The sequence below is a fragment of the Myiozetetes cayanensis genome, unplaced genomic scaffold, assembly GCF_022539395.1.
Source record: "Myiozetetes cayanensis isolate MyiCay16 unplaced genomic scaffold, myiCay2020 scf42, whole genome shotgun sequence".
Lineage (NCBI taxonomy): Eukaryota > Metazoa > Chordata > Aves > Passeriformes > Tyrannidae > Myiozetetes > Myiozetetes cayanensis.
The window spans coordinates 861,018-884,534 of record NW_026087654.1 but is presented as its reverse complement, the minus strand read 5'-3'; the positions used below and the strand labels follow the sequence as shown (position 1 = coordinate 884,534).

General features: G+C 40.9%; 1 protein-coding gene across 1 annotated transcript in view; it reads right to left on the bottom strand.

The window, feature by feature from the left end:
• Positions 1 to 23,517, bottom strand: part of RNF150 (ring finger protein 150) — a 114,000-nt gene that overhangs the window by 42,943 nt on the left and 47,540 nt on the right. The window contains exon 2 of the mRNA XM_050330624.1: positions 4,213 to 4,463. Coding sequence (XP_050186581.1) covers positions 4,213 to 4,463 — 251 coding nt within the window. The remainder of the gene's footprint in view (positions 1 to 4,212; positions 4,464 to 23,517) is intronic.

The following is a 23,517-nucleotide window of genomic DNA, read 5'->3' as shown; positions in this document are numbered from 1 at the left end:
AAATCTTATAATCTCATTAGCATGGTTGCAACATTCAGTACTGGAAGGAGTCAAGCATATGAGATGCAGCGGTCTTGTGGAAATGGGGATCCTAGTTAAAAAGAGAGGGCAGCAGCATGGGAAGCATCACTTACATGCTCCTGAGAAAGTAAATGACCGTAAATGCTAGAGAAGAAAAACTAGAGTAAGTTTTTCTCTCTTAATATCCTTACTAAACTATCACCTTTCCAAGGAGGAGATCACCTTGTGCCTTGTGCAAAATGAAGCGCATCACTGGGACAAGGTATCAGACATATCTCCCGTCCACATTTAAAATTTGCAGACTCCATTGTGGGAAGCATCTTCCCAAAACTGCTTCAAAGACTGATGTTTCTATTCAGTGGCCCAGAACTCTCAAAGCCACAGCCAGCAGTCTTCCTTCTAAGATAATTGCTCCGCACACTGACAGTCAGATACTAAAGATTAACCCAGGATGCATGGGATCCTCCCAAACCTCAGTGCAATCGCTACCTGCTTTGGCTTCCACTGTCCTGCTAAACTAATGAAGCCCACCCAGTTTCAAAATGACTTTGAACATCATTGTTCAAATTCATTGACTCCTCTTAAAAAGAAGCCAGTGGATAGAAATGACATGGAAGAAACACGGTAAAGAAGTCTGGCACTGGAACATCATCCCCTCGTCATCTTCCCACCTGACAAACAGCAGAAAGAGAACTCCACTATTACTGGTGAAATATGAAATCTGACACACTGACAGGGTTGATTTTTTCTTTTTTGATTGTTGTTAAGTCTGTGTCCTGGCTGCTACAGGGCTGTGACAGCAAGTCACATTCTGCTGAATTATCTCTGGCACTCGAATATTTCGTGATTTTGATTCTGCAATTGTCATGTAATTCCAAACTGCTTCTAATTAGCTCTGCAACGTGATGTTTCTTGATGCAAACAATTCCCACAGTTTTTTACAAACTCTCTCATCGTCAGGAGGGCTCCCGGAAGAAGCTGCTGAAGAAACTGATTGCCTATGCATTGCTTATGCAAATCTATCCTCTTCATATCAAAAGAATTATCATCAGGGCAATCACCTTCCTGGACATCTTGTTAGGTCAGAAAAAAAATGTTCATCCATATGAATATTACTATCTATCTTCTACTTCCATATGCACTGTACAGTTGTCTGTGTTAGAGGTACTCTTAAATATTAAATATATTGAAATAAAATTTGATATCTAACCATATTTGTAGCTGGTTCTTTGCTAGCTGCACTCACTGCTTTCTTGATGGATAACTAAATCAGTTCCTTTTGGATTTACTGCTTGCTCAGAAACTTATGCTTCTGTGCAAGAAGGGAAGTGGGCCTGGAAAGGAGGGTCCCCATATATAAGAGGACTAGACAAAGGTAGTTAAAGGGCTCAACAAAAGGACACACAAAGTTTTTCATGAAAGGGAGACACAGTTGCAATGAGTCAGCTTGGAAGAGGCAAAATGGAAAATGACTTAGGGAGACTTAGAGTAACCAAGGAAAGATGTTCTGACATCTTGCTTTCATTTAACAGTGCAACACTTCTCCTGCTTGGAGAGAACAATTTTTTCTGCCAGTCACAGTTTGCAGACACCATTCTCTCAGCACAGTACCCACACTACCAACCCATAGGAGGCTGAACTGCCCCTGGTAGCAAATTCAGTATCAGCCAAACCTCTGAAGGCCATGCAAGGCACAGGTTAGCAAAGACATAGGCATAGGATCTTATCTAACATAGAAAATATAGGGCCCCATGAACCCTTGTTTTAAAAACTGTGTGACTTTAAATAATTCAGATTATAAAATTAAACACTTTTAAAAAAAAAATTATTTTAACTGAAGTCTAATAACTGAGTCACAGTTTTTCACACTTTGAGAAAAGGGCAGTCAGTGTGCACAGTGAAAATTCATCGCACTGTGGGGTAGGAACTGACAGCACAACTTTCTCTCAACAGACCAGCTAGCTCCCCTTCCCCTAATGCTCTGTTTATCCAAACATTTCAGCCTGTGGATACACTTCAGCCCGAACACATCAAATACAAATAGAAAGAAAGCATCTCTTCTAAAATTAGTTAACGATTAAGGTGATTCCAAGCCACACTAGGCTCTCCAACAAGTAAGCACACCACCTTCATATCAATAGCAAGTTATAATGGTAAAAGGTTTTGAGTGCAGTGACAACCTGTCTCCAGTAAAGCCATAGAGGTTTTTTTGTATATATTTGAATATCCAAGATATTAACATAGAAACTTGTGATCCCATCCTTGTGCTACAAGAAAATGTGTCAAAGAAAAGAAGAAAGGCAGAACTTTATGGGAAACAGGGAGGAACCCTCATGGCAAGGCCAAGGGCAAGTTGAGCTCTTCTGAACTACCTACATCATTATATTCCATAGCCAGGACTAAAAGAAATAAAACAAACAAGCCACAGCAATGCATTAACACAAATCATTGAGCTTTGTACATTGCTGCCATTTTTCATATGAAAAGAGTTAACACAAAGATTAGAAGAGATGTCAGACAAAACTGTATGATGAAAATGGCTGCAGACATTCTAATTTGTCTCATATTATTGTGCGATTGTGGCCAAAAAAAAATAATTCTCAGGAGGCATGTTGTTCTTCTTCCAAAGAACAAAAGTAGTAAGATATAAAAGTTACTAAAACCTCTCCACAGGACAAATGCTTGTGCACATATCAGTCTCATTCAAACTTTGGAAAGAAAACACTGAAAAGAAAATTTTCTTGAACATATAAACCTATCATATTACCTGATATAAAACCTCGTATTACCTGAATGAGCTTCTTATTTTGTTGAGTTTTATGTTTATGTATGTCTATTTAGATTGCTAATCTGCCTGTATAATTACTTGATTGAAAGCACACTAACACACACAAATTAGGCAGCCATGTGCTTTTGCAGACAAAGCATCTAAAAATCGCAACAGCCGTTACAGTCACAGCGAATCTGCTGCCAATGATGTTCAAAATCCAGCTGGGATAGTCTCATTCTTGCTATCCAAAATTTCAGACCGTATATTTAAAAGGAAAATATATTCTTTCTGTCTGTAAATACAGAGCAGCTGCACTCTATCTCAGAGGATGCCTGAATTTCAATGGGGGAGGGCAAAGGATTCCTATTATCAAGTATATGTTACAGAGTGTGTGGCTGTACTTTTCTCTACAAGATGATTATTAACACTCTCAGCTTTACCTTTTCTGCAGAATAAGCAAGGCAACCCTCCTGGCCCTGAAAGTAATTTACTGAGGGTTCAGAAACCTCTCTGAATTACAGTGCATTTTTCCCCTGCATTAAAATGGTTATCTCCTCAGATTTCATACACTGATAACATTTTCTGGTGTACCATTAGCATGAAATGTAGAAGCCTTGGCTTTCCAGTTCTGCTGATGCTGAGATAGTTGTATCCAGAAAAGAACAGATTAAATTTATTATTATCATTGCCATTATTATTCCCTGTTGAACTACCATAAAGAGGGACAGTACTTTGTAAATTCAGAGCTCAGGGCTCATTCCCACTGCTGACTTCTCTCCAGTCCTATAGGCTTTGTATCTCTTTCAAGGGGTTTGGACAAGATGCCAAACCCAACAGCAATAATAACATTTAATAACATTGGTGGCTATCATTACAGCACTTACATGTTCAGTGATCATTGTCAAATGAAGATGGACATGTTTGCCTTTCAAGCCCAAGACCCCTCTAAAGAAGCATGAAAATGAAAACACATTCTGTTCTTTCCTCACTTATTGTGAACCATTATTTCACACACAGACATTCACATACCTCTCTTCTATTTTAGTCATCACTGTAATCTCAAGGGTTGCTAGTTATATACATTGCTGTGTCACTTGGCTATATGTACCAAAACAATCTTTTCATGAATAAACATCATCAACTTTTTATTTCTTGTGTGTTTTGCATGGGAAAAAGCCCCATAATATATATATACATTATTAATTTTTTCCTGAATCCCATCCATATTGACAGAAGTCTTGGCTTTTCCCAGACACAGAAGTTTTTATATCTCTATATATCTTCCTTTAACTTTCCTGGGTTTTTTTGTTTTGGTTTGTCTGTTTTTTCCACATGTTCACAACTTCCTCAACTTTTGTTTCTAAGCTGAACCCCACGGGGATCTTTTAGAAACACAAAACAGTGATTCCAGCCCTGCTCACCTGATTTCTGTCTCTGGCATTTGCGTAGCGGAATCTCTGGATGTAATAGAAGACCAGCCACGCCAGGGAGATGATCATCAGCACAATGAAAGAGATGGAGACGAACACCACAGAGGTCCGGCTGACGTACTTCTGCAGGTTGCGTGTCCCGATGGTTATGTACATCATCACAGTAATGTTCCTCTCCAGGAGGCTCACTATCTCTTTTCCTTTGGGTTCAGGAATCATTATTGCTACAACATCTTCTAAACCTATCAGACAAAGAGAGAAAAGGAACTTTTAAGTAAAACAAGTGATCACCAAAAGGCAATCAGAGAGTCACATAATAGCCTTCAGTTTGGAAGGGACCCAAAAGGATCACTGAAGCCCAACTCTTGGCCCTGCGCAGACCACCCCAAGAATTCCACCATGTATGTGAGAGTGTTGCCCCAACACTTCTTGAACTCTGTCAGGCTATGTGCTGTGACCTCTTCCCCGGGGAGCCTGCTCCAGTGCCCAACCACCCTATGGGTAAAGAACCTTTTTCTAATATCCAACCTAAATCACCCCTGACATAGCTTCGTGCTATTCCCTCAGTTCCTGTCACTGGACACCAGAGAAAAGAGATCAGTGCCTGCCCCTCTGTTTTGCCTTGTGAGGAAGTTGTAACTGCAGTGAGGTCTCCCCTCAGCCTCCAAGTGCCCTCAGGTGCTCCTCTCACACCTTCCCCTCAAGACCCTTTACCATCCTTGTTGCCCTCCTCTGGACACTCTCTAATAGCTTAATACCTTTCTTATATTGTCATGCCCAAAACTGCCACAATATTCAAGGTGAGGCCGCCCCAGTGCAGAGAAGAGCGGGACAATCCCTTCCCTCGGCTGGCTGGTGATGCTGTGCCTGATGCCCCCCAGGACATGGTTGGCCCTCCTGGCTGCCAGGGCACTGCTGACTCATATTCCACTTGCCATCAATCAGGACCCCCAGGTCCCTTTCCCAGCACTGCTTTCCAGCCTCTCATTCCCCAGTCTGTCCATACACCCACCCAGGGTTGCCTCATCCCAGATGCAGAATCAGGCACCTGCCCTTGTTGAACTTCATACAGTTGGTGATTGTCTGGACCTCTAATTTGTCCAAATTTGTCAAAACACTAACAAGAAAGCTGTGCTTTCTTCTGCTCTCCCCGCCTGCTTACCAAGAAGGAAGTCAGAAGATGGATCAGATGAAGGTTTCAACCTAAGCCATTACACAGCGTGTTTCTATACATTAGTCTTGGTGTGATACATAAAATGTGTTTTATGGGTTGACATAAACACAGATTTCTAGCACTACTGAGGCTTATCTAGATGCTATTGCTGCAAACACTGCAGAAAAGGAGCTGTGCTGTATCCAACATTCCATACATGTTTATCACAGGCCACTTTGCAGGGTCATGAGCCTGTGGGAGAAGCCCCTCCAAACTCTGCATTCAGATCAGAAATACATTCAATCACAGGTTCCCACATGGTTTCACAACCTAAGCACACCAAAGCATCGCTGCCCTCACCCCAGGCTGGCAAGAGAAGAAAGCTGCAGGGGCAAGAGAAGCTCAGCATATCCCCAGCAGCTCCCCACAGCCTGAGCCCACACAGGCATTTGGGAGCTCTTGCTGGGAGCTGGACTCTCCAACTGATACAAGTTTAAAGTCAAGAGCACTGTTTAATTCCACAAAAAAAAATGCTACTGCAGCCCAGATAAGCCTCTGACACAGTTTGCAGCATGGCCCCACAAGGATGCAAGTCAGCGCAGCTGAGGCAGCAAAATCCCACTAATGGGATGAAGCAAGGACTTCCTACAGTCTTGCCAAGCCTTCTAAAGCCATGACCCTGTGAACAGGGCCCTCCACCAATCTGTCCTCGACTCTGAACCAGTTTTCCTTTCCATACAGCACTGTTTGACTTTACTTGCATCACACACTGCTGAAATTATTTTCTTTTCATAATTTTATGTCTCCTGTGTCCATGAAATACATGGTATGAAATGATTTGGCATTCAGCAGGTCGTTAAATGCTTTTTCTGGCCTTACAAATAAACTATCTCTACTTTATAGTTTAGTATTATGGATATTCTGTTCTTCTACTTCATGAAACAAGCATGTAGAGTATTTTTACACCTAAACTATGTTTTGCAATAGTCAAATCCTGAATTGCTACTAAGCAGCTAAGGACAAACAGGATGTACTGTAATGTAGAAACAGCAGCATATTAACTGATCACAAACTGGCACTTAGAAAGCTACAAACTGGGGGTGTCTGAAGTCAGAGAGCAATGCTGGGGTGGGATTTTAGAATTTCAACCGAACTCCCAGGAAATCAGCCAGCATGTTGTTAATCCCATGGCTATCTGTATTTTGACTGTGGCAGGGGGAGAAAGCGCTGCCTGTGTTGGGACATCCGTGGAGGTGGGAAGGGATCACTCAGCTAGAAATGGAGGTGTGAGAAGGTGACTTGCATTTCCAGCAACATCCCCCTCCCTCCAAGCTGGTATCCAATATGAGCTTCACCAGGGCAGCACTGTGTTCTAGTCTTCACAGCCCAGCTCAGACATTTCTTCACTAAAACCCCTGTGAGGTAGAAACCAGATTTTCAAATATGTTTGGACGTTAAAGATCAGGAGGTGTTTAGCAGGACTTAGGATATACAAAAGCAGACAGGGGTGGTGTTCAGCTGAAAACACTAATTGTGGGGGAAACTATAAAATTCTGCTGGGTGCCTGGAGGTACTGAAATAGCTGTGACAGACTGCTGCTACTCACACACAAAACCTGCTCTCTCAAGTCTTGGAGTGGAAGTGCAAACACCGCCACTCTTCCTCTTGTGAGACTTTCTACAGTGACACTTTCCTGATTATGAACAGGACTGTCAATGAATACGGGGAAATCAATAGTCTGGCCAAGTCAAGAGTTTTAGATATCCACGATCAGAAACTTAACCTTTCTGCTCATCCTTTTCCATAAATCATTAATAATTTTCAGCTATTTACCTTTTTTTTTTTCCCCCCTAGTAAGATTCCACCTTAAGCAGTCAAGATATATCTAGCTTTGCAACTCTTCTGATCCCTGTTTATTACGAAAGGCTAATGCAAACATTACCCTAACAGCCTAGGGAGAATTTGCCAAGTCTCAAAGTGGCTGAGAAGGGCACTGGTACCACGCCAGTAATTTTCCTGCAGTCAATAAGACAAATTGTCTGGAGTAGTGCTTAGCTGTCCACATGGATTCCTTTGTTCTTTTCCCTTCTTTAAAGGAAATAAAAATTTTAAGTTCACTCTACAAGAAAACCAAAGCAACAACCTCACACATGGCCAAAAAGAAACCACAGTGAAAAATTCTGCACCCAAAAATACTGAAATGAATTTAATCAACTCTTCTCAAAACCCACCATTCAGACCCACTGACTTGTCCAGTACAGACCTTTAACATCATCTTCAATACAATTTGGGACACTGTATGAATATTACCTGATAGCCTATAAAAATGGAGACACAGAAAAACCCGTTTTCAGTAGAAAATATAGGTAGTATTTTAACTGTTTAATTATCTCAAATCTGCATTTCTTGAAAAACTTTAACAACATGTTTAATTGTGTTTAATTACGGTTAATATAGCTTTAATATATTTCTAGAGATATGAGATTTCGCAAGGAAATAATCATATTCATTTGCTCAATTCTGAAATCGGTATTTTTGTAATACTAAAACAAGCACCCCACAGTAACGTCCTATCTTTGTTTAAGAGCAAAGTAATTAAACAGAGGGAGAAAAGCTGTGTGATCTCCAGCACAGATTTAACCTCATTCCTGTTTTTCATCACCTGCCCTTTCTGATTAAGCAACAGTGCAGCTTTCTGGCTTTAGTTCATGGTGGAAACATAACTGGCTCTGCACAGGAGTGCAGCCACATGCCTCCCTTCTCTGCTCTGTCCTCCTCACATACCTCTGACAGGGAGGGGGCTTCCCAACCTCTGCCACTGCGAGCTTAAGGTCTTTTAAGACGCTTTCAAACACACAGGACACTAAGTAAATTGCCATGGCTATATACTGAATAAAACTGCATTTTGAAATGCAAAGCAGAAGACACAGTCATTGCAAGAGGAAAGCAGGGGCTTTTATTTATTGGAGTATATCAATTTCAGGCATTTTACTAAGTTCATGACCATTTTTCCAAGGCATTATAGAGAATGCTATTTATCAATCATATCATTAAGCTGTGTTTTTAATCTCAACTATGCTCAATATTGGGAAGAAAATAAACTAAAAAAAAGTAATAGATTTCTCTTTTCTCCCTTATATAACAAAATGTTTGTATTATCTCAGTTTCATACAAGAAGCTCCAACATACATTAAAAGCATACAAATTAAAGAAGGGAAATAATGTCATGAGACATCAGTGTTAGAGATTCATTTTAATGCCCAAGTACACATTTGCTCAGTAGAGTCCAAAGAGAGAAAGTATCTGGTTACACGTACCGATGATTCTCTGGCGAGTTAAATGCTACCAACGCCTTTCATTAAACACACTCACAGTGGGAACTGCATTTTGTGGCCCTCTGATTCCCTAACACATTTCTTTTCTCTTTCTGGCCAAGATTAATGCAGAGTTTGACATGAATTTTTAAGTAGCTGTCAAGATGAATCAGAGATTCATAAATCAAAGGTATTCAGGCTGCAGTCAATTGATTTTTTTTATTATTTTCTTCTTTTTTTTGGCTTAAGAAACATTTAACATATCAGTGCTCCTTTCTTATGAGCCAATAACCAAATAAGTAAGGTAGAACTTACAGGCGTTTGGGATGATTTAAGTCACTTTAACTTGTTAAAGTGTATTTACCTATTTCTGGGTGGAGAAAATGTGCTGCTAATCTTCAGACAGCTATTCCACTTCTGGGTCCTGCATCCAGGGCCATTGGCACAGCCATCAACGGGTGCTGGCTCCAGAGGGGCCAGGCTGGAGAGCTGTGTCCAGGCTCAGATTGTTTTCCTGTCACTGGGCCAAACGTGTGGCTCTGTGGCTCATCCACCGACGGCACAACAGCTGCACCAAGCTTTGTTCACTTACAAAGAGTGGCTCGGGAATTAATAAGGGAAATGGAGAGCAAGACTGCAGCAGGTATCAGCCACCTTTCGACACAGTGACAAAGTCAGAGGCTTTCAACAGCTATTGATGTGCACTTTGGAAAAAGACCTGAAGACCCTCTCCAAACCTTCCCTCTCCACACAGTTCTGGGCTATGGAAATACGTTTCAGCTGGTATTGCTTTTAGGCAAAAATTGCAAACTTCAGGGGTAACCATCTATTCCCTCGTGACAGAGGAAAATACTTTAGTTCAGTCACAGTGGCTTTTTTTACAAGAAATGAATAGATTTTACATCCAGAAGATGTACATAAATTCCACACCTTGGCTGCAGGCTGTGCTTACAATCTTGTGATATTTCTTGATTCTGTTCTGGGAGTGTCAAGGATGACACTGAACACAGTCCTCTCCTCATTAGCAGTCAGGCCAGCAGTGGTGGGCTGCTGCTTTCATCTTTTGTCAGTTTTTGATGGAGGCTCTAAAAAGTGGTGTTTCTGACACATCTTAGAATAGACAGTTTAATTCCTCATGCTTGGCAACACCCAGAAGTCAGTCAGAGAAATTCTCTGAATCATTTGAATAGAATTCCAATTTGAGAGGCATATAGAGTCTTTTCTAAAATATCACATCAAGATATAAATGAGTATTTTTCTTATGTTGTAGATCAAAATCAACCACTAAAGCGCTTCCTTTTCCAGATTTTGTAAGTGAAAATGCAAACTATTTTAGAGTTTAGAAATTGCCCTGAGAGTGTTCAGTCCTGCTCCGAGCCCAGGAATAAGAAACCTTGCAGGAAGGTTCAAGAACCTAAGCAACTCTCCTTCTACTTCTTGAAGAAATAATTTCATTTTTAAGAATCCACTTCAGTAACCAGCAGCTATTGTAAGAAAGCAAAACAAACACAAATCTGAATGATTTGACATCCCACCCGTGCCTAGCTCCAGAGCCTCATCTCCAGGCTCAGCCTGAGGTCCGTGGGTGCTGCCAGCAGTGGTGGTGATGCTTCCTGTGAGCTCAGCAGCACTTGCTCTGCACAAGGACTCACTGTGCTGCCAACCACCCCAGTGCTCTCCTGCTGTAGCTCCTTTTGCTTCCTGTATCTCTGTGAATGGATTTTCTGCTATGATCTGGATGATGGGTAGCATTTTAAAGCTAATTCGGAGCAGAGCACAGATATTTTTTAGAGAACTCTTTTCCCCCCCTCTAGAACAGCAGCTCAGCTGAAGAATTATTACTGAAGAGAATGAAAAGGACTCTATGGTGACAGTGCCGTAGTTGTGACTGTCTAAGCTATAGCTAAGAATGGTCTGTTTGGTTGTTAGAAGATATTCCCTTTTCCTACAGATCTTGATCTCTCTGAAAACAGCATTGCTTTATAATTGTGTTTGGTTTCCTTACAATGAAGTTATATGGGAAATGGTATAGAGGTTAATCAGATGGCACTTCAATTGAATTTTAATACCGTAATCAGTTGTTCTACTATCATTGAATCATAGAATCGTAGAAATGTTTGGGTTGGAACTACATGAAAGATCACATAGTTCCAACTCCTGGGCTTGCCATTCAGTAGATCAGGTTCCTCAGGGCCCCATCCAACCTGGCTTTGAACCACTATCTTCATAGTTGCAACAAAGGTTCCAAGTCTTTAAGCCCATCCACTGACAGTTCAATCTCAGTTCTTCTATTCTGTATGGTGCAATTATAAATCGATCAGAATATCAGATGATACCCGGTTTTCTCCTTAAAAAACCAACCAAGTAACACAGGCTTAGATTACATTTTTATGAACTCAAAAATAACATTTGAAAATCAAAGCAATATTTTAGAAAACCTGATTTCTGAGCTTCATCCATTTCAGGGAAGAAGGAGCATAATATTGTTAAAACAACATCCTAGACACTTATGTAGGCAAACTCGGAAGCATTACAGTAAGAAACCAAACTGGGTAAAATGACTGTTCCCTCTTCTCTAAATGGGCATTTGCAGCACTGGTCTCAAATTGAAGTATCAATAAATGATGCTACTGAAAAAAAATTGGCAAGGAAAGGGCAATACACAGTAAGTGACAGTAATACACAGTAAGTGACAGTAATACACAGTCAACACATCATGTATCACAGGTGAACTGACTATAATCTCTTGCATAAACTATCTCAATGCCAGAGGACTAGAAAGGACACCAATTTCTAAAGAGGTTTCATAACAGATATGGGCAGCTACAGATCAGATCAGTCCAAAGTTTTTCAGCGAGGTTCCTCAATCAAGACTCTTAAGCCAAAAAGGTGGCTCTGAATAAAATGGGAAGGGCATCATATGAGAAAATAAGTGGTTAAAACACAGGATCTAGTTGTTCAAAACATCAGAGAGCAATAAGGACAAAAACCACTCAGGGACCACACACTGCTGGAGGCTGGGATAGCCATTCTGGAGGCAGGATTAAAAGTTCACCCTGTGCTTATTCTCTTCCCCAAGCAACTACTATTTGCCATTATGAGAAAAACCCAACTGGGACAGATGGACTTCTGGTCTCCAAGCTTAGATTTGCTTTGACACTAACTGGAAACTGAAAGTTTCGATTCCCCTGGAGAGAAAAAGGGTTAAGTGAAGTCATGACACCAAAACAACAGGTCTGATTATGCCAAAAAGTCCCTCCATGAGCCAGAGTGGGGAAATCATACCTGTTTCTGTGACTAGTGATGAAGAAGAAAGGACTGGGCCTGAGACAGTCAGTGCCTCTTGCTTCTCAAAGCCCCACTGAGGATCTGACCCAAGGCAGAAGGGTCATTGCATTTCCAGTGTGGAGGAAGGAGGGTGGGTTTGTGGCTCAGAGCTCTGCACCACATTTGTGAGCATCAAGTGTTCAGGTTCCACCACAGGGGCGTGAACACAACGTAAAGCAGAGGTAAGCAAGACGTGATGTGTTCCTGCTGACCTGGAGAGACAGACTGCATCATCCATCACCCCCTGTGCTGAACATCACACCTGGGTCCTGCAGATGTGCCCATCCACCTCTCCTCTCAGTGCCCGTCTCAGAAACGTATTACTGTCACCAAGGGCAAGGGATTGGTGAGGTTGTGGGAAGGATTTCACCCTACACTGTGCAGAAATCGTTGCCCACCCAGTTCTGGGGCCCACAGGCACTGCCAGCCTGTAGGGTACACCCACACAGCAGCCCCTCTGCCCTTGCACCTCGTCAGGTGAAGGAGGAGAGCTGCCAGCAAAAAAGGAAAGGAGGAACGTGACCCTTCTCTGTTCCCACTGCTAAAACTGAGACACTCCAGGCATACAAAGCTAACCCCCTTCCAGGGTGTCCAGCCTGAGAGGAAAAAAAATGCAGGGGAAGGCCAGGAGCAAACACAGCATAGCAGCACATAGCCCTGTGTTTGTAGATATCAAGCTACTGAAGTTATCAGAACACAAGATTTCACCATATAATCTTTTTTTTTTTTTAACTCTAGAGCCCTTGCTTGGCAATGACGTAGGTGCTTTCATCTCCTCCCACCCACAATTCCAAATTGTTTTCTTTCTCTGTTATAGAGCAGAGAGATACTTCCTTCATCTTACCCTTTCCCTAATTTCCCGCTTCTCCTTGGAACCGTTAGCACTCGCCTTGGGCCTCTGCCCATCTCCCAAAACATTAAACTATAAGCCAGTTTTCCTTTAAAAAGCAAATGAGGCAGCCACGGAGAAAGGAGCAACACCTTCTTCCTACAGCACTTTTCCCACTTGCAAAAGAAGGAAGTTCTTTTACACAAATTATGTTTTTTTTGCTTTAGACAACCTTATTGTCAGGAAACACGTTTCACTGAAGGAGCACAAATATCTACTAGGATAATTAAGTGACATGTAGAGAAAAAAGACCAACTCATGTGAATGACTGACTACAGTATTTAAGTAAGGAATATAAAATTTTGCTATTCTATCCTGAAATGGACAACAACCACCTCCAGCAGAGTTGTTCTTGGTTCATTTCTTTTGATGCTAAAACCAGGGGAGGCAAGATGCTTCTGACTGTGATCTTTACTGTGAAAAGCAGCTTTAGCCACTGTTTATCGCTGCTTAGGGACAAAGAAATTTCTGTTCATGTTTTTGTAATCAATGCTGATCTCGCAAAGGCTGGAAGAGCTCAGAATATATTGACTTTATGCAGCAACTGCAGCAAAGGAAAAAGAAGTAAACAGCTACAAAGCTCATAGAATCAAATTCAGCATGATAGTTGCATATTTCCTGGGCTTCTTTCCCACAGTGTCAGCTCATCAGCCTGCTGAACTAACCAATGCTAATGAAGGAACATAGTGATACTTATTCACACTTAATTACAGAAAACAGGTGGTTCTATGAGAGGTTTTCTCAGATCTCAACCCAACCTAAGGCATAAATTGTCAAGACTCTGTTAGCTGAACCAGGATAGTACTTCATTATAACTGCTAATCATTTGTACTGAGGACTGCTCTAGAAATCTCTCTCGATTTCTAAGCACTGCTAGTAGCATCTGCCACTTATTCTCTGTTCTGGACTTTGCACTGGGATGCTTTATGATTTTTTTCATGTAGAAGGTGGCCACCCAGACTCCTTCATGCAGACCTTACAGCTCAGATATGCTCCAACTCAGGGCAAAATATGCTACAAGGATAATTTATTAGTAAAATACAACCTTTTCAGAGTTGTGGCAAAACACACCCACTGCCTAAAGCAGAAGCTGCTTCAGTGGCACTGTGCCAAAAGAAAATATGTCTTAAATAGTATCTTATGTAGTCAGGAGAGAGTACAATGAAAACACAAACTAGTGACTGTGCCTGGTGCCCTTAGAAAGGGAGTAAATATGTACAGTTTCAGGGACCTGAAATTCCTCCTTCCAAACCTTAATCCCATGCCTTGACAAAATACGAACATGTTCATTTGAAGTGCAACCTACAGGCGTGCAAAGATGCATGGAATTCTCAAAGATAAAAGGAGGGGAAACAATTAAATGACACTGTAGGTAACTGAAGCTGTTGTTTGCATAATTAAATGACATACATGGAATGATGACCTGCTAATAGAGTTACGTGCTGTTTATGTTTAGCAAACTTCATGGACAAAGGATATTGGAAACACATAGAAAATTAAGAAGCAAGCATGACACTATACACAGAAAAAATGCTGCAATTATTATGCAGATTAGTCATCATTATTATTAAATGCATGATTGTGCAGTTTTTAATCTAAACTTAGAGACAGAATCAGTGATTTTTTTTTTTCCATGTACTGACAAATCCTGCCCATTTACTGATAACATGAAAGAGAGTGTTAAAAAATATTAGTCCCATATGCAAAATAAACAACATTTGACCCTGGAGAGTAAAGAATAATTAGGAACTTTCCAAGCTATTAAAACAGGGAAAAAAAAGAGGGAGAGAAGGACATGCATGCAGAAATACAATTTCAACTGAAATGTCCAAGTTCCAAAATTATGTTTCAAACACTTTTAACACAGCTTTTAAGCACCCTTTTAAGCCCATGAGGCTTAATCTACAATTCTGGCTGAAAACTCTTCACTAAAGGAAATGGACAGGGACCAGATGGGGGTTTCTTAATCACTGTTCTCATCACCAGTCCCCAGCACTGGAACTACAGCAGTCAGTTCCCAGAGCAAATCCAGCCAGTTTCAAAGGTGCTGCAGATTCCACACTGACCCATGGATGGGATACCACGGGCTGCAGACTGGAGAAAAGGGGACGCGGTCACGCTGTCTGCTGCTTGGAGAGGCAGCACTGTGCACATCCTCCTCCTGCACCATCAAACCTGCCAGTCAGAGAAGCCTTACAGAGCATCTGTTTTTCTCCAGAGAAGAGGAATGAAAATCCCCAAACCAGGAGATTAAGAGAACTCTGGCTGAAGCCACACACAACTCTAGTGGCTCTGCGTGGGCTGGAGTGGTTTGTGGTTCAAAAAGCACAGACGACTGAAAGAGTCAAGAGCTAGAAAACAGCACAGCACATCTGGTGTGGTTTTAAGCCACATTGCTGGGCATGTTCCAGTTCAAGTGACCCTGAATTAGCTGGGCAAGAAACAGGTTCAGGGCAGCAATCTGGAAACTTCGTAAAATTACTTCAGGGAATTTCCTCCTTCCTTACTCAGGTAAAACTTTGCCAGAGATGCAAAAACACTAACTGCTTTTATCACTCTGTGCAGGGGGATGGGATTAAAAATCACTGATAAGAACAACAAATTAAAATGGAAAAAAAAAGAAAGAAAAGGGGGGGGGAAATGGTAAAAAACAAAACAAAAGAAAAGGACAAATCAGCTGAATCTCAGTCAGTAGGCGAGGAACACATCAGCATAATGAAATAAGCCAAATCTGAGGCAGAGTATCAATGACACACTTCCAAACCCTCCAACAGTGAGCATCCCTCAGTGCCATTAGATTTTTATGGGAATTTCTAGACCTCTAAAATATGTGCCATTAGTCATCTCTTTTCCAAGTTGAGTGATCCCTGCCTTACTTACTCAGACGTTCCTCATATGGAAACCATTCCCTATCTTTCAACATACTTTTCCATTTAGGTTTGATTATTAGGGTTTGATTCGATTATTAGTGGCATGTTTGCCAACATTTTTTCTAGTTGCTGCCATCTTAAAGACTTCTCCAGGAAGAAAAAAGGCTTCAGTCATTCGTGCTCAGTGTACGTTGTGGCCACAAGCCTGAAACACCTTATCTGTCACCTCCTGTTACTGTCACAGGGATGACTGAGGCCACAAGTCTTTGTACCAACTGCAAAAGCAGCAGTCGAGTTTTCATGTGGCATTAGCCCTCATTTGTCTTTCATCAGTGATAACAAAATTATTCAGAAAACTAAAAAGGAACGTTGGAATTAGTTCAAGTAACCCTTTACTTTATGCCTTCCCAGTTCTTGGAAAGACACACACTCCAGCAACAGCCCCACATCTTGCCTGCAAAGCAGGCAACCAGCACCACATGCCTTCCCAGTTGGGGGAATGAGAAAAAAGTCACCCTCTGCATGCTGAGGCAAGAGAAGTAGAAGAAGGAAAGAAAGGGAATCATGCAGCTCAGTGTCAGCTGTTTCACCCCAAATGTCACCCAACTCAGTCACAGAAGGCTTATTCACCGCTCCCAGCCTGGTCAAGGCCATACCCCAACAAGAGGGGCATGTTTGTATCCTCTGTTTATGAGCTATTTAACCCCCAAATGGCAGTGAATCCCTGAATTAAACATAGAAACAAAAATCAAGCAAACACCTCAAAAGAGAGGGGGTCCTGTCCTAGTTTGTTTTACCTCAGACATAAACAGGAATAATAAAGTCTGTCTTGTTTTTGTTGAAGAAATTTTGTTTGCTCAAGAACCTTATCAGGGAAACCTTCCATCCTAAGGATGGGACAGAGCTGCTCAATCTTTGGCCTTCATTTTCGCACATTGTGGTCACAGGCTGCTTAAAATTGGGGTCCTATTCTATACACTGAAAGAAAAAAGGCAATATCAGCATAAATCAGACAAAAATTGGGGAAAAATACGTTATTTGGGTAATAAAGTTTATCTCCTTTCTCAAGAAATCAAGTTTTATTTTATTAGTCTCTAACACTGTCAGTTTTGTAATTCTCCAGCTGTCCCTATAATCCCTTAGGGTAAACAACACTTAAAATGTCTAATTAGAAAAAAAAAATATCAGGCAGAAGATAGATGTTAGGTCTCTCCTACATGATGAACACACTGACATGGCTAAATTACCTCCACCAATGCAGACAGATCAAAATAATTTTGAAGAACATCAACTTCAGAAAAAGTGAGAGCTTTTAGAGTAAAATAAATAACTCCCAGGGCCTCTTCTTCAAATCATGGAAAAGGTTTGGGACGCAATAAACTCCTTTTTAACTACAGTGTCAGGGTTAGCTACACACAAAATTTAGCAACAGGCATGTATATATGATAAAAACAAGACAGAATAACAGGAACAAAGACAGAATTAAGAACAATTGAGACAAAACTGAGAACAAGCCACCTAAAAATGCTGGTTTGGAGTGGCGAGGGGTTTGCTTAGTTAGATTTTTGTTTTGTTTGGGGTTTCTTTTGCCCAAGTGAGCTGTCTTGGTGTTAGCTAATATTCCTCTGCATGATTGATTCGACTGTCAGCTGAGAAGTTGTGGACACCCCATTCCTGGAAGTGCTCAAGGTCAGGCTGGATGGGGCTCTGAGCAACCTGGTCTAGTATAAGGTGTCTTTGCCTATGGTAGGAGGGTTGTAACTAGATGATCATGATCCTTGAAGGCTCTTTCCAATCCAAACCATTCTGTGATTCTATGATCTTTTGGATTTGACTCTTTCTAGAAACAACTGGTTCTGATCCCACCGAAAGGCTGGATATTATTCTCCGCAGCTGTAACATCATCATCTTCTCTCTCCAGTGGCTCTAATGGTGGGTAAATACTATCAGCTGAGAGTGGGGCAAGGTGTCCAAGTCACAAAGAAAAAGCAAGAGCTGGGAATGTGGCTCTGGTTTCCCCAACTCCCCAAGCACTAGTCTACAAGTCCCACTTTCTGACTCCACTCAACACAGAATAAGGAATATTTTCTGATACATTTGTTCTTACATTTGCTTTGTGTAACTCCCAGCACATACCTAGTAATGTTCCTGTGGAAAACCCAGCCCAATCATGTACCACAACAGAGGCTGCTTCCTACAAGAAATAGTGCAAATAAAGCCGAGTGAATGGCAGGGGAGGGTTGCCAGGGATCACCTGCGGCAATACACATTTCCTAACACACTCCTACGAGCAAGGTGGTGTTTCTAGGAACAAGGAAGCCAAACTAGGCAAATAAATAAGCATGGGAAAGAGAAAAGATTAAAAAGAAAAAAAAAAAAAGAGAGAGAAGATTGAAAACTGGAAAGTTTGACAGAATAGCCAACCAAAACAAAGAGTGCCATATGAGGGCAGAGTTCAAGGGTAACCCTGCGGCAAAGAAAAGTACAATCCTGGGATTTATAAACAGGAAACAATGAGCAGAAGCAAAGAGCAACTAAGAGGAACAGCAGAATAACACAAACACTTGTGGCTGTGGAGAAAGCATTTTGGGGAGACCTGAAGCATTTCAGGTGCTTTATTGAAAACAGGACCAGGAGGTGACTTGATTATACATATACACATATATATTTACATCCACATATGTTCATATGCTCTGAATAAAAGGGCCTTTGTCTTCATAGGAAAAGGCACAGCTAGAATCAACAGCTGGAGACTTAAAGTAGTCTTCACAAAGAAGAAATAAATCACAAATAAATCACAGATTTTTAAACTGTGAGGGTGATTAGGCAGGGAAAAATTATTTTTTGGGAGGAGAAGGCTGACTGAAATTTGGATTATCCTTAGTAAACAGGTCAGATTGGAAAAATGCAAAAATCACTCTGTGATTTCTTACACAGGACCCCAGCTTCCCTGAAGCTGTGAAACAGAGATGGTAAACCTACCTGGCTGTAATTTCAACCACATTTAAGCTATTATGAGAACAAAATTTTACAAAATATGAACTTTCTTGGATTTCTTTCCCCGTGGGCAGACGTCCAAACAAGGGTTCACAAGGACGTTTACGTGCGGGTGTTTATTTAGTGCAGTCACCAATACCGGCCTTGGCAACTGTAACTCCCATTTGCATTTGGGCTTAAAGCAACCTGAGTGATGAAATGAGATTATTTGATGGGAAGTTCAAGATCACCAGACCCTGCTGTTCACACATGACAGTCTCACTAATGAGTTCCTTAATGGTTGTTATTGAGCCGGTCACCTTTGGCTCCAGGAAGGAGACCGGGGAGGCACCATGAGCTGCACACTACAAAACACACATGATCTTTCATAAGGTGATGTTCCAACTTGAGCTCAGCACAGAAAGCCTAATTCAAAACAAGAAACAGAACAAACAAAAACACACTGGAAGAAAAAGAAAAACTCCACAAATGAAACACAGAAGTGTTTCTTCAGGTTTCAACCAGACGACTGAACTGTGTGAACTCAGAAGTAGCTGGCACTGCTCACCAAACCTCAAGCTCTTCAGGATACTACACATCAAGACTGAAAATGTTTTGAATATGCAGGCCTTCTCAGAGCTGGGGGAAAAAAAAAAAAGAAAAAGATAAACAATACTCAAGAGAATGTGAAAGTCTAAATGTCTTGGAGAAAAATATTTATACTTCTATAGAGTCACAGTGTTTATCTTTCCTGATTTCACAAGCAGAAAGTCACTGGAATGGTTTTTAATGCAACACAGAGAAACAATTATCCTCCAGGACCTTATAGTTGTAAAATCTACGTGGAACTTGAATATGCAACTTCTCTTAAAAATCCTTTTAATGTACACCTTTCTATAACAGTAATATAAACACATCAGAAGTGCCTTTACGTTATAGGAAAAGCAAATGCCTCATAAACCTTATTTTCCCACCTTACAATCAGAGAGGAAAGGTCTGTGCTCCCATTCAGAAGACACACACCTTTTCTCCTTAAAGCCAGTTCTCCCCACAATGAAATGAAAATTAAACCTGCCTCTGGCTAAAACCAAGGCAGAACTGGGCATTTTGTATCTAAAGTCAGCTATGGAAAGGCTACTGAAGAGAAGGAAAAATATCTACCACCACTGAAAAAGCTGGCTATTTTTATTTCTACACTGCTCTTTAGGCAACAGGTTTTAACAGACTGGGTCACAGGCCTTATTTTCCCAGCACAGGATGTGAGCAATTCCTATTGATTATGTATGGAAGTTACAGACATCCTGGAGAAAGGGAACAGGGCCCCAAATATCCTGGCAGGTGTAAGAGTAAAATGTTTTCTTCAAATCCTGCACTACATCCCAGCATTTTCCAGGTTCTCATTTTCAGCAAAGTAGAACTGCAGGTTTCATGAAACGCCACTTTAAACAGCACCTGAATGAATCAATGCCAGATATATGCTCTGGCTAAAATAATTCCACGGTTTCATCTCAGAGGTGCTATTTCCAAATAATTACTTAAAAGGACTTATAATTATTGAAGAACATTTCCCCTGCAGACCAAGAAATCCCTCTTCATCTGCTCAGCACATCCTTTTCCCACTGTCAAAAGCACGTGGGCATGATGAGAAAAAAAGGGTTATGGCTCTGATGTGCCTTTCAGATGCAAGGTCTCTACATTTCTTCAAAGATGCCATTATTTTTATGCTCCTATTATCAAATTCTATAGAGCTTTGTGCTTCATAATTGCATGATAGGGGGAAATTAATCTTTATTCTTACATTTAAGGCTTCTTAGCCTTTCGAGTACTTACACTGGAAATGCAGATTTAAGAAAACACACAATTCAAATTAGGTTGAGATATCTCTGACCACACTAGGATATGCAGGATATAAACATGACTCTGTATTTTGGTTAGTATATGCTACACTGGACAAAGAAAATACTGTGTTTCTTAAAACCACTATTTGGACCACCAAGGCAGCTAAGAATAACCTCTTTCAGTAAAAGTAACAGCCAACATTTTTATTTCAGGCATTTTTCCTTGCAAACACTTTTAGTGCATTTCTCCTGGAATTATCTTTACTCAGAGGCTCTCAAGACATTTACTAAGCAAAGGCTGGAAACAAACCCAAGAAATAAGACAGTATTACCTGCCCCATGGGGGGGTACTCTGCTCTAATGAGAAATTACTGCATCACTTCTATCTGCTACCCAGGGATTAGCCTGGTTTCATGAGAAAAGTCATCATCACACAGAAAAAGCACCTAGTCCTCACGTAGTACTTGAAGAATATAGATATTCTGTTCATACTTCATTTGGAAATGTAAAACAAAGTTCACAATAACCTGGTGCAAAAGAAATCCCCAACATTATTCCAACAGTTAATGTAAAAGGCTCAAAACCACAGTTCTGTGGCTTTTATGGTATCATTCTGCATCCCCATAAGTCGTGGTATTGTGCCTCAGGTACCACCAGTGCAGGCAGCAAGGCAAGGCAAGGGCAGCAGCAATCAATGAGCCTGTGGTCACTTCCCATCAATGCTGCACCTGCCTGAGGTGCTCATGGATTTCCTGAGAGCCCACATTCCTGAAGGATGACAATTCTGGGAACACAAGGATATGGATTTTTTTTTTTTAATGCAAAGTTATTGTATTATACACACATTTAACAGTGACAATGCTCCTGTCTGTGTGCTCTGCTCAGGTGTTTAAATCTCTGTGTTATGAGACAGCAGCATCGTTAACCTTCGGTCTTGCCTGCTAATTTTTCTGATTCTGCTTTTCTGATTCTGGCTTTAAAGTGGAACGTCAGTTTCATGATTCTTGTAAATGTTTTGGGGTTCCTAGTATTAAGGTCAATGCCTCTAAATGCCACTTGCTGCCATTAATGTCAAGTTTGAATAAATCTCTCACTTTCCTTTTTTTTTCTGTTCACCCAGTCTCCAAGTGATCCACAGGCAGGGATTCAGCAAGGTCAGTGTTATTTATGACATGAAATGAAGGAACTTCAGAAATAAAAGAGGGAAATACCAAAGACATTAAAGGGATTCAGTTAAAAAGCAACACACTTTATGTGACACTTCAATTATGTAACATTTCCCCAGAAGGCAAGCCTGGCAGTCTCGAAGATTTGTACATTGAAAGTCAACACATAGAGGTCTTCTATGCCAAAAATATACTTCCAGACACTTTAAACCTGAACAGCCACTTCCAGAAGCCAAATGAGAAAGAATAAAAAAGACACAAAACTGAATGAAATTGTTCACTTATCCAGAGTTTTGGTGGTGATTTTTCAATGTTCTTCCTACACAGCACTAAGATGCAAACAAAGTATATTAATGAAGATTTCAGGTTTGTTAGTGAATTCATTTAGACCTTCTTTCCTCCCTGCAGACAGACTACTACTTCACTCTACAAAGCACTATCAGATTACTAACAGTGTAAGATTGAATCTCATGCATATGGCACAGCCATTTCAGGCAGGATTCATCCCTTCTACAAACAAAATGCAGTAAGTTCATCTAGCCTTTTTAAAAATCCTGGAGCATCGTGAAAAACGTTTAAGTTTTTTAAGTTTCAGTGCAGAAAGGTCACAGTGAGTAAGAGCACTCAGGTTAATAAAGATGCAAACTAAGCCTTTGTGCCCCATAACAACAGTTGCTCCTACCTTGAAGAGGAGAGCAACAGCCTAAATGACTTTTTGAGGTCCCTTCCAATGCTATTTTTACATCATTCTCTCAGTTACTACTTTGTAGCACTTACATGCTATATCATGGTGGTTCCTAAAAATATTTAGTGGAAGTGTACTTGAAAAACAAACACCAAAACAAACACAAACAACCCCCTGAAAACAAACAAAAACCAAACAAAACCCAAACAATCGGGGTAAGAAAAAACCCATTGAAACAATGTATTCTGCTTGAGACACTGCTGTGGATCAGTTGTTTGTGAGCTTCATCTCAAAACCTGAATATGGCAATCTAAATGTTAGAGGAAAGGTAAGAAAGGACAGAGAAAAGTTAAGCCTAACGCACTAAACACAGAATGCCTCAGGTTGGATGAGTCAGTGCCCAGAAAAGGAAGTAAAAAGGTGCTCAGGTGTGCTCCCATCCAAACTAATGAGTGGCCTGATTTAAAATCATACATGGAATTAATGTCACCTCAACTCAACCAGTCAGCTACCTTGAGGCTCTTCCTACAGTCAAAAAAGATGACATATTCACCCTCTGCAGATGTCTTGCTCTTCACATAATAAATGGAGTTCACTTCACTCATTCAGATTAGTGGCCTCACTTTCAGATAACTTTGGTTAAAAACAAACAAACAAAAAGGATGAATACCCTCCAAAGCAATCCACTCACTGTCATTAGGCAAAATCTGTGGGGCTGTCCCAAACCACAAAGCTGTTCATCTCAGTCTAGACTATTTGAAAAGTGGTTACAGAAAGCCCATAGGGAATAACGACCACACTAGTCAACACCTATCTGTTTACAAGAAGTGAGAGAAAAGTCAAGAGTGGAATACTTTTTTTTAATATCCATAATCAGAGCTCACAGCAGAACCACACGTCAGTAAAAAGACAGGCTTTGCCAAGGACTCAAAAGGGAGGTCACCAGGCAATTAGCACAGTGAGCCACACTGGCCTTGAGGTTTGAAATCTATGTCACTCCATTATTTTCTCATTCCCCATATGTGGAGGTACACAGCCACACAGAAATACACCAAAAGACCTCATGCAAAAACAAAGG